Below are 11,539 nucleotides of genomic sequence, written 5' to 3'. Positions count from 1 at the left end.
AACTCTTTGCTAAGTGACTAAAGTGTTGGAGGAAGAGCTGGCTGACCCCTCCCTCCCTGCAGTTGGGGGTCCTCTGAGGGTGGAGGAAGAAGGTTGTATGCTCCCCACTGGGGGGAGTTGGCCCAAATAAAAATATGGGTGTTTTATGTACCCTTTAAATGGATCTCCGGTGGTGGGCTCCCTTTTGTCTTCCTACACAACATTTCTCCTTTGTTTCTAACCCTGTGAAGAAAAAGCACAGGCTCTTGAGTTCTCCATGGGTTGGGTCCATGGTTTAATTAATTTAAAGAGACAAAACAAAGCAAAAACCCAGCCCTCCCTTCTTCCTTGAGCACAGGAAGTGGACTGGACGGAACAAGGACGAGGTTCGTGAGGGGAGGGTAAGAAGCATGTGAGAAGCTGTGGAATCGGGCAGCGGGCTCTCTAAGACAGAACCCAAGACAAGTGTTTGACAAAAGAAAGGCCTGGTCTCCAGGAGGCCCAAAATTAGGCTGATGCCACAGAAGTGGTCAATTGTGGTAAATTTAATTTCTTCTGTACAGAGCATCCTTTGCAAATAATTTGGGCTAAATCTGGTAGTTAGGATGGAAGCCAAAAAAGCACATCTTGGACTCATCTGCTCAATGCCTGCTTGGCCCTGCTTCACTTTTGACCTTTACTGCCTCCCAGCCCCTTGCCTTCCCAGCCCCTCCCTGTCTCCCCAGAGAAACTCTGATCTGGGATTCCTGAAGCCTTCGGGTCCTTTGGCAATAGGATGTCTACAGGAGCTTGTCATCCCTGCTGCCTGAGCCTGTGGGCTCCTGGGACCTCTCATTACACCACACCGGGGGGATACCCGGCAGAGCCCAGCACTGTCCTGGCACAGGTAGTTGCTCAGTAACGCAGAGGGATGAGGAGGCAAGAACTGCTTCCCAGCTGGTGGCAGGAATCCTGCCTGTAGCTCGGAGGGGAGGGTGTTGGCTGCTGCTGACCAGCCCAGCTTGGGGGAGGGGCAGCTCTTCATTGCAGAGAGCCTCCCACCAGGCACGCCCATGGAGGCCAGCAATGGTTCATTCCAGACTCTTCCGGGGTGCTCTCCCTGACATGGGCCCCCTCCATGATAGAATACGCTGCCTGGCTCCCAGCCGCCCATCTGCAGCTCCCACTGCTGCGCCAGGTGCACTCAGCGTCCACCTGTGCTCAGGCCAGCCCCAAACCTCTAAGGCGAGGCCCATTTTGGGGGGTGGGACGGGGGGGGGCCTGGGCTGGATGCTGAGATTCACTTCGCCTTCCTGTGGATCTGGCTTCCGCTTCTGTCCTGGCTCTTGTCACTAGACCTTTAGTTGTCCCTGTGGTTATGCCGCCATGTTGTGCCGCAGTTTTGTCAACAATGTCCCTGCCCCATCTCCCTGCAGCTGGGGTTCTGCTTTGCTTCTTCAGCCCTCCAGGAATCCTGCCCCTAACCTCCAGCACCAGGGGGCTCCCCACTGCTTGCCTCCTGCGTGCCCAGCCTGCCCGGCCCCCACGTTGCAGGCCTAGCCATGTAGATAGACTGCCCAGCTCTGTATCAAGCAGGTTTCCCAAACCAGATGTTCTCACACATCTACCTCAGCCCTGCCCTGCCTGGGCAGCTGGACTTCCTCCCATTTCCTGCAGCCCAGGCAGTTCCCAGGGTCCACCCACATGCTCATGGGTGCGGCTGGGCACCAGAACCGGCCCTGCTGCTGCCTGAGCTCTGCTCGGCCGATTAGTGCAGCTACAAGCAAACGGGAGCGTACAGGTGGGTGTACACAAGCATTTCCCAACGGGAGTCAGCTGTGGCCCCTCTTCGTAGTTTAGTCTCTGTTCCTTGGGTGCCTTTGAAGACTTGATCCCTGTCACCCCTATTTTAATAACTGGACAGATCAAGGTGGGATTCATTCACTTGGACCCATGCCCACCTCGGAGGAGGTTGCTTAGTCCCCAGGATGCAGTGCAACGTATTCTTGAGTGATGATCTATTTCAACAAGAAAGGATCTGAAGTCTATAATTTTCCCAAACTTAAAAAAATCAGCTCTGCGGCAGATCTGGAGGGTGCCTCTTAGCTATAACCCATGAGTGAGAATTCTTGTCTTGTGACTACCCACGGAGCCTGTATTGAATCACCCAATTACTGCAAATTCTTTTCTAAATAGAAAGCACTCCACAGCCTCCAGTGGAAAACTTCCAAGGTCTGCAGCAAATATCTAGCTCGTTGGCAGACGTGACTTTTTGGCGTAAATGACCGTTCTTCACTTCAGTTTCAACTTCAGCAGAAGTTCTGCCAGTGACCCAGAGAAAGGCCGCCGAGAACCCTTGGGGGGAGATGGCACATGTACAAGGGACCTTACCCACACACCCACCTGGGCCCCAGACCCCGTGGTGCTTGGAGAATAGGCTGCCTTGTTTGGGAGGCTTGGCCGTGCCCACTCACTCTGAGGCATGTGGACGCGAAGGGCAGAGCATTTGAGACGCGTCTCTGAGACACCCAGCCTGAGAGACGGCTCGGCTGCTTGAGTGGGCCGGGAACTTTGCCTTTTGGGCTTTGGAGCTGAGCTGGGGAAGGAGGAGAAGCAAGAAAATGGGTGGGGCTCTCATCGCTGGAGCAACCAACTTCTAATCAAAGTTCTTCTTGGGGACCCGAATGCTGTGCCAGTATTTAACCTTAAAAAACAAAGCTTTCCTGTTGTTTGCACAGCAGTATCTGTTTTAGGCTGATGGAGTGAGGGGACATTCGGGAGCAATGAGACGTAATGAAAGACAACAGATTCTACGCCCCTACACCTGTTCACTTTATTGCTGGGCAACCTCAGGCAAGTCACTGGGTGGGGGATGCTTTGGTTTTCTTGCCCACAAAGCCAGGAGAGTGCTATCTGCTTCCTGTATGGTGAGGATGAAGCAATGTCAGGGGCTGAGGCAGGTGAAACACGTGGCCCATCAAGCATGCAATAAACTCATGTTTCCTCTAAATTAAGGCCAGTACCTGAAGGATTAAGAGTGTTATTGTGGCATCCAAAGTGTTAGTTAACTTTTGGGCCCCAAGGCAAACCAGGAGCTGGGACCAAAAACAGTGATTGTTTATAATGTAGCAGACCTGCTGGGCAGGGTACCTTCCAGGCCTTTCCAGGACACCTCAGGAGGAGTTTGGTTGGCCCGCCAGCTATGGGGCAGCTTGACGCTTGGCGGTCACCCTTTGCCTTCTTCCTTCTGCTGGGGCTTGTCCTGGGTGCGGCCGGCACTGGCCTCCCGTCGCAGCCCGTGGCCCAGCACGCAGAGTCCTGGGGGACAGACGGCCCTGCCACTGCCCTTCGGTTCTGGGGCGCAGGGGCTGCTCAGGGGCTGGGAGTCCTTGCTGGGGTTCTCCTCACTGTTGCTGCCAAGAGAAAGGACAGGTGCAGATCAAACAGCCCTCTGTTGTCCCTCTGGCCCCCACCCCTGCTCTCCATTCTGCCTCTCTGTCCCTCCCTGTCTGTCCCTCCCACTGGCCCGGCGGACCCCTGGTGCCCGGCCTCTGCCTTTCTGCATAAGGCTTGCCCGGCTGGCGCTGCCCTCGCGCATGCCCACTGAAGCTGGGCAGGGCGGCGTGGAAGCCAAGCTCAGGCCGTTTCGACTGACAGGTTGAGTCCTGTTCTTCCTCTCCTGCCAGGACCCTGCTGCTCTGAACAAAGCCACGCCCTCAGGGGCCCTGGGAGCGGGCCTCTGTTTTGTTTTTGTTTTTGAAGCACTTTTAATTTAATAAAAGGCTAGGCTCAGCTAGTTGAATTAAAACAACACAACGTCCTGGCTGGGTAGCTTAGTCAGTTGGAGCATTGTCTCAATAAGCCAAGGTAGCAGGTTCCATCCCTGGTCAGGGAGCCTACAAGAAGCAACCAATGAATGCATAAATAAATGGAACAACAAATGGATGTCTCATGCTCTCCCCTACCCCTAGAATCTATAAATAAAAAAATTTTAAGAAAAGAACCAATACCAGCATTAACATCCAGCCCTCCACCCCAAATCCACCCTGCTTCGCTCAGCTGCCGCCCTCTTCCTGAATGGAATAAAACAGGAGCTGCTTGGGCCAGGGCTGGCGTGTGGCTGGAACTGACGCTCCCGGCTACAGTGAGGGGCCGAGTGGGGAAGGACACCCGCCGTGTGATGGAAGCCCAGAATGGAGGGTAGTCACAAACATGGAGCGAGCCTGGGCCAGGATGGTACCAGCTCTGAAAGCCACACTGGCTGTGTGCTGACAGGCTGGCCTTACAATTACTGCAGAGGTTGGAGTCTGGCTGTCTGGGTTCAAGTCCCGGCTCTTCCACTGACTAACTGTGTGGCCTATAGCACGTTACTTAGTGTCTTCAATTCTCCTTTTTGTAAAATGAAGATAATAGTAGTACCCTTCTCATAGGGCACTCAAAGGTATCAATATTGGATGAAGTGTGTGAAGCTCTTAGAATGTAAACTAGCATGTGGTAAGTGCTCAGTAAATGGCCAGCGGTCACTCTGGTGCAGCTTTGTAGCATGAATAGGAAGTCACATCTAGAAAGGACAAGGTGGCCCCTGTCACTGCAGGTTGACACTTGAGGGTCAGAGCCTCTTGATCAGTCACCATAGGGCCAGGCTCAGACCTGGGTCCCCACATGCACAGGGCATAAGGCCCTTCTCCCTGCCTGTGATAGCTCATTCTTTACTCTTCTATGAGTTCCGTTACGCAGGCTGCCCAGGTAGCCTGATCCAGGAAATGGGGCGGGGGGAGTTCTGCAGAGAGGCCCTGCCTGGGGGTTCCAGTCCTGGCAAAGACTAAGGGCACCACATTTAGGAGAAAACGTCTGGACCTTCTCGAATGCTCACAAAGTGCAGAGACCTAAGGACTGGCACCTCCACCAGGGGATTCAACATGTTAGCAACAGTTGGAGCTCAGTAGCTGGGCTGCCTGGGTGCGCCTCCAGGGACTGTTCCCCATTCCCTGGTCCCCAAGGTCAGGAAGATACGGATGTCATCATTTTTTTAATAACGGGGGCTTGCGCCCAGCACGGATGACCTGAAGGGGGTCAATGCCGGCTGCAGGCTGGTTCACCCTGCGAGGCTGGCTTGGTGGCCGGGTCTCATAGGTGTGGCTATGTCTGTTTCTGCGAGTCCCTGCTTGGGGGCCAGCAGGTTCTGAGCGGTTTTTGGCCCTCTGGCACAGGCCTGTTGGCTTGTTGCAGGATCAGTTTCCTGGTATAGTGTCCCTGAGGCAGGAGGACAGGGAAAAACATGCTCGTCATCTACAGAGTAGAAAGCCTCCATGTTCTTAGAGCTGGCGGGCTTCAGCTCCCAATGCCTACCTCGCGGGGTTGAGTGGGGGCGGGGGATGAGCACTTCCCCTTCACATCCATTGCACTCACAGTTGCAGAGTTGGGAGTGGCTCAGGGGTGTGGTCTTCCTGGGGGTGGGGGATGGGTGTGAGTCATCATGTGACCTTCCACATGGCCTTGGGAAGGTAGGTGCCTGTTTATGAATCCTCCTCCTGTGACTTTCAAGCTACAAGTACTGCCCGCCCCCCCCACCATGTCTCCAAAAACTGAGACTTCGTGATTAAAACAACCTTTTCGGCTGCCCTTCTCTGAGGAAAAGCCTGAGAGAAGGGCAATCTTTTCTTCTTGAACAATTTTATGTTGTTTTATTATTGCTCCTAGTGTTTTAAAATGTTAGTATTTTTAATTAATGCCATTTTATTGTCCTTGTTTTTTCCAGTTTTTTCTCCTGAAGGGCATAGCTTTAGCAATTTAATAACTGAATAAGTGGCGAGAGTGAGGAATATTGCATTAACATGTATCGGAGCTCTCAGATGGAAGGCACTGTGCTGTCGGAAGCTCATTTCGGATTTAAGAAAAGAGCAATGTTACATTAAGATTCTTGCAAAAATAATCAATACTTCATTTCTTTCAAGTGGCTGGGGAAGTTTATATAACTATAATAATGCACAACTTTCCCAAGATAATATCTTTATTTAAAATTGACTGCTGAGTACTTTGTAAAAAAAAAAAAGAAATAAATTACCATTTATGCCTTGACAGATGGGGAAGTCACTAAGACATGTCACTCTGGCAGAAATTAACTGCTGATTTACACATTGTGGGCAATGCAAAGATAGCAGGGACTGGTGCTCGTTGAGCTTTGTCTGATCTGATATCAAGACACATTGGTAAGAGTTCCCCTCTCATAGGCCTCAGATTTACGTTTTCCCGCCATGCCACAAGTCTGGAATAGACGCATTTCTCCATATAGTCTGTAAAGCAGCCATTTGAGCACATACCAGTCTGTTCAATGCTCAGGCTGACGATAGTCTGACTCCTAGCCCATGCCAGGCCCTTGCTGAGTAGCTCAGTCGGTTAGAGCCTCAACCCGATAAACCAAGGTTAAGGGTTCGGTACATACAAGAAGCAACCAATGAGTGCATGAATAAGTGCAACAACAAATCAATGTCTTTCTCTCAAAACCGTTCAATTAAAAAAATAAAAAAGAACTCCGTCTGCCCAGGGCAAGGATGGTAACCCTTCTATCTGGGTGCTGGTGCTCAGTGCTGATGACGACCAGTCTTGTTCTTACTTTCTACACTTCTGAAGGCAGGGGGGTGGAGATGAGCCTGGATTAGAAGAGAAGCGAGGCCAGGCCCCTGGGGGATGGGGAAGCGGAACTTTTATTTGGCCCATCTCCAGGACCAGTGCTTTTCCAGGCTTGTCCCCAGGGTGTGCCAGAGGCACTTGGTAAGGAGGGCCTATGAAGTCAAAACTATGCTAATAGCAATACTAAGACATCATCTGCCTTTTTCACTCATTCTTCTATGAGTGTAGAGTGGAGTTTTCCTGTCTATATGATGTGTGATATCACAGCAGATTGACGGCAGAAACAGATCTGAGAATCTAGCTGTCTTTCTGTGAAGCCACGCACTAAAGAGATTGGCAAAAATGTAAGACAGCACCATGCTTTGCGGGATTTTTTTTGTTGTGGAAAATATGGTTATAAGAATATATTATTCATGTTAACATATAATGGGGCCAATATTTCCAACATTTCTTAATTTTAATTTCTAACACAGTAAAAAGGGACGGGCCCAACCCACATATACAAAGGCTCTTTTGTGTTCTCAATATTTTTTAAGAGTCTAAAGGGTATTGGGACCAACAAGTTTGAGAACCTCCCACCGAAATGCAAACGACAGAAATGACAGAAATCAGACTGCTGGTCCTAGACAGAGTGACAGTGACTCCACAGGGGGAGGGGGGGCAAGTCAGGTCATCTCAGCCCTCCCGCCCCCCCACCCCGTTAAAGAAAAGGCTGTGTGTGGCTGGAGGAACTTGATTGTTTTAAACTTTCAGTCTAGCAGAACCTCTTTTCAATTAAAATCTCAAGAACCTGATAGGAGTGACAAATGAAAGCACAGTTGCTTGGAGTTTTGGGGGGCTGGTTGGGGGAGGCCGGACATTCCTAGACCCCTTTGTTCTAACCACCTCTCTTCTAGGAGCACAATTTGAAAGCTACTGGCCCAGATAATCCTGAGGGCCCATTGGCTCTATCGCAGTCTCTGAAGGCGGTGGCCCCCGGGGACTCTCCTTACCTGCTCTGGCCAAGCTGGGCCTCCCAAGCGCTGCTGGCGGCGCCCAGGACAGGCAGGTGAAGGCAGACACCTGGCTGGCGGTCAGAAGCTGCGCGCCTGATGAAGGGCTGAGGGTTGAGGGCACACAGAGCCATCCCCCGCTGTGAGCACCCTCTCAGCCGTGGCCCTGAGCTGCTCCTCCAGCATCGTGTGGGGCTCCCGCGAGGGCCCCCAGCTTCAGGTGGCAGTAATGAGGTGACTGGGTGGGCTGTTGAGAATGGCGATTTAGCTTCAAACAGACAGGAGGCAGCTGGGCAGAACACGGACCGCGATTTCCCAGATGCTTTGGCTGCGGCTGCCTGACTGTCTTCAGGATATCTCGTTTCCTTGTGTCCCTGTGGCGGGGACACTGGAGGGGGTGGGGAGGGGCCAGAGGCAGGGAGAATTGCTTCTGTGCACTGGGTAGGGGAGTTGGGGATCTTGTGCTGAGCCAGTGAGCTCTCGGGGGGAGGGCTGGGCAGATTGTGCTGGGGTGGCGGGGAAGCTCCTTTTGTTTCTGTTGTGGGGCTTAGTGCCCTGGGGCTCACCAGGGGGCTGCTTGTGGGGCTGGGGGACCCATGCACAGAGGGGGCATTGGGCAGAACGGGTCTGTGAGAGGAGGGCAGGCTTGGGTGGCTTCTGTCTGCTCTGGGTGCCCAGTGTGCCCTCGCAGGGGAGGCCCCCCTGACCAGGGGGGAGCTTCTCTCTTGGCTCTTCCTTGGGGCCTCCGAAGAATGTGGCCCCCGAGTTGGTCTGGGCAGGCTGGGTTCTGAGGTCCTGTGCTGCCCAGAGGTGTGGCCGGAGTGGTGCCAGGCGCTTGCCTTCGGGGGCTGCCTGGAGAGGCTCGCGGGTCTGCCCACGCGTGCCTGGCTCTGAGCCCCACCGCCCTCCACCTCGGGGCTGACTGCTGGGGGGCGGTCGAGGCCCAAGGCCCGCTCTCCAGGACTGCAGCCGCTCTTGCTGCTCCCCGGCCCTGCGCCGCAGGGCCCGGCGGGGGTGGCGGTGCTCCTGCTGGGCAGCAGGTCAGTGGGGCTCACAGAGGCCCTTAGCTTTGGGGGCGCCCATGTCCTCCGGGCAGGGCCGGCCTCTGCCAGCCCTGGCACGTGGGTCCCTTCCGGAGAGCTCCCTGCTGGCTTGCTGCTTTTGGGGGGCTCCAGAGAAGTGAATGATTTGTCCATCAGGACTTCCAGAGGCGGCGGAGGGAGGAGCTCTGGGTCCTCCCCCGCTGTTTTGCCGTGGACGTCCTCACCGGTGGACGCCGTGCGCAGAGGGGGAAAGACAGGGGCTACGGGCCTGCAGCCCGGGCCCCCCACAAGAGGTCCTCTGCATGCCGCTGGAGAAATTCGGGGCTTTGGATACAAAGGGGCAAGCCCCCTGTAAATGGGAAACCTGGGGGGCATGATGGGGACCCCCCACTTCCTAAGGCAGGGGTTGGGCCCAGAGTCTGTGGACTCCCCCAGTGCCTGCAGGTTCTCAGTGGAACTGAAAGTTTCAATGAGTTTCCTGACTGATGTCCTGGGAGGGTGGCCCCCGACACCCCAGTCCTCAGCCCTGGGAGCCTCCCTGACCCTCTGCCCCGATGGAATGACATTTGGAAAGCCCCCGGCTGCCCCCTGCCACGGCCGTCCGCCCTCGGGGCAGGGACTGCATTTCTGCAAAATGCTCTTGTCCTGACTTGGTAAAATGCTGCAGTTCTTGGTCAGAGAGGCCTTCAGCTTGCTGATGGGGCTGCTGGGGGTGGGGCTGCTGGGGGCCGCCCTGCAGTGGACGTCGGGCCTCAGAGAAGCTGCTCTGGGCTGCAGAACTTGCTCCCTGCTCGGCCCCTGCCGTCGGGTGGCCAGGGAGCAGAAGGACTCCAGCCGCTGGCTGAGGTCTCTCTGGACCCACTGCAGCTCGGGGAGGGTGGGCTCCTCCCTGTGGCTCTTAAGACACGCCTCTGACTGGGACCTCCTCTGCCTCACGGGGGCCCTCCGGCTGTCACTGACGGTGCTGGGTCTTGGTGGGATCACTGCCCTCTCCTCCTCCTCGGCCCAGTCCTGGTGCCCTGTGGACACAGGGACAAACTTGATCCTTTCACTGATTGCTTCTTTCATCTTCAGAATCATTTCCTGGGTGTGGGGGCTCCTAAGCCTCCTGGGGTACGAACGAAATGGGCCAGCCGGTGAAGACTGCGGCCTTGGATGGAAATCATTTTCCTCCTCCTCTGTGCTCCTGTCTTCCCCCTCCCTGAGGGATGGAGTATCCATCAACCCAGAGCCTGTAGAGAGACCTGCTTCCACAGAGATCCCGGCCACAGAGGAGTTATAGGAATTGCTTTTGCCCAGTCCCACGGGCCTGGAGGCAGCATTTTCTGGGCCTGAGCCGGAGGGGCCTGGGCTCCCTGCTCCACCCTGGGCTGCTGGCTGAACCTTTGCCTCAGGAGGCCTTGAGAGTGGGCTTTCCTGGGGTCCATCCAAACCCACCCAGACTGGGCTTTGCTGCCAGGCATGTCCCAACAGCCCGGCCTCCACTGGGGGTGAAATCCCTGTCTTCCAGTCTGCAGGGTCCGGCGTTAGGTCCCAGCTGGCTTGCCTGCCCAGCTTGTCCACGAGGTGCACAGATTCGCTGTCCGCACCAATGCCACTGTCCTCAGAGCACAAGGGTAGACCCTGAGCCGCAGGGTCACTGTGGCCGCTCGCCAAGCTCTCCAGCTGCCCGACAGCCTGTAGGAGGCGTGCGTCCACAGCCCTCTTCGTGCTCAGCTTGTTTCCCAAGTGGCTTGCGGCGGCTTGCAGGTAGCTGCTGGAGCCCTCCAGGGAGCCACTGGTGAGCGAGGCCGCCGCGCCACGGAGGCCCTGCAGCCTGCTGACTGTGTACTGCAGAAGCTGCTGCAGGAGCCCTGGCGGCTCCCGGGGCTGCCCTTTCCTCCACGGCCAATCCAGGTCCTCCCTCACTTCCCGGAGGAGTGCTTCTCCGTCCTTGGAGATCTCGCCCAAGAGCTGGTTGACCTCATCGAAGCACAGCAGCAGGAAGCTGACCATGGGCTGCAGCAGCTCCTGGGTCTGGGTGGCTTGATGGGTGAGGCTCAGAACTGCTTCGTATTTGGAGAGGCAGGAGTGCAGATAGGTGTAAGCACGCTGGTGGGCCTTCACGAGGGGCTCGGGAAAGTCCACTTTGCCTTCAGACCCCTGAGCAAGAGGGGTGGTCTGGCAACGAAGGTCCTGTTGCCCTGACCCGTGGCATTTTGGCTCCCCCTCCCACAGGGAGGTCTCATGGGTAACACTTTCTGCATTTTCTTCCTCAGAAAAGATTGCTCTTTGTGACTCATGGGAGCACTGCGTCTTGAATGGAATGTCCTTAGCCCTGTGGCTTTGCGACTTGTTCAGCTGGGATGGGGAAGTTTGGGTTTCTGAGATCCGCCCTTCTAGATCTTTCTTTGTGCCTGCAGTGGAATCTCTACCTTCAGCCATGGTTTGTGTCCATCTGGGACCTGGCTGCACCTCCGCTGGCCTCTGTCCCTGGGAAAAGTTCCCCCCAGAGTCATAGCAGGTGGAGCTTTGAGCCAGCAAAGGGACAGAGCATCTTTCACTGTCCCCCTGACTTCCTGGCAGAATTGCTTTGGGTTTTTTAAAAAACTGGATGCTACTCTTAGCCACGCTGTTAACAATGTCACTGTGGGAAGGTGTACACCCCATGATTTCAGCCTGTGGTCATCTCCCACCCGCAACCTTCATAGTTTCCACAGAATCGCATTGGAAATAGTGGCAAAAGGCAGTCTTACTAGTCAATCCAGGCAATTTCCAGGCCAGGCTCCTTTGAAGTCCATGGTACCACGTCCTCAGCGCGGCACGAGCTTGCCTACTTCCCTGGCCCCGCCATGTAGAGGCAGTGGTGCCCGCTGTCCTCTGCTGTTCCAAGTTTGAACCCTCTGCTGTTAGTGAGCAGCAGGGCAATTGTCAAGG

The 11,539-nt window shown here is 55.0% G+C and overlaps 1 protein-coding gene across 2 annotated transcripts; it reads right to left on the bottom strand.

Moving 5' to 3' along the window:
• Nucleotides 1-203: 203 nt before the first annotated feature.
• Nucleotides 204-11,272, bottom strand: PCARE (photoreceptor cilium actin regulator). 2 transcript variants are annotated; one of them, XR_008528523.1, is made up of 3 exons: nt 7,581-11,272; nt 3,093-3,371; nt 204-222 (listed from the first exon to the last, which is right to left on the bottom strand). XR_008528523.1 is itself a non-coding variant. In XM_054566123.1 (2 exons), exons 1-2 carry the CDS (start codon nt 11,270-11,272, stop codon nt 3,185-3,187), a joined length of 3,879 nt encoding a protein of 1,292 aa, XP_054422098.1. In that variant the 3' UTR covers nt 2,519-3,184. The 2 variants fall into 2 exon arrangements, 1 of the variants encoding a protein (XP_054422098.1); XM_054566123.1 differs by lacking the exon at nt 204-222 and having other exon boundaries at nt 2,519-3,371.
• Between the last annotated feature and the right edge of the window lie 267 nt (nt 11,273-11,539).

Source organism: Pteronotus mesoamericanus, unplaced genomic scaffold, assembly GCF_021234165.1.
Source record: "Pteronotus mesoamericanus isolate MK-2021 breed Mesoamerican mustached bat unplaced genomic scaffold, CSHL_Meso_final contig_101, whole genome shotgun sequence".
In the NCBI taxonomy this organism is placed as follows: domain Eukaryota; kingdom Metazoa; phylum Chordata; class Mammalia; order Chiroptera; family Mormoopidae; genus Pteronotus; species Pteronotus mesoamericanus.
This window is presented reverse-complemented; position numbering and strand designations above follow the sequence as displayed.

Excerpts from the sequence above, each read along its gene's own strand:
- PCARE (XM_054566123.1), bottom strand. The coding sequence starts at position 11,272 with ATGGGGTGTACACCTTCCCACAGTGACATTGTTAACAGCGTGGCTAAG. Across the intron at positions 3,372-7,580 it reads GCCCAGCTTGGCCAGAGCAG|CAACAGTGAGGAGAACCCCA; the intron begins GTAAGGAGAGTC and ends TTCTCTTGGCAG.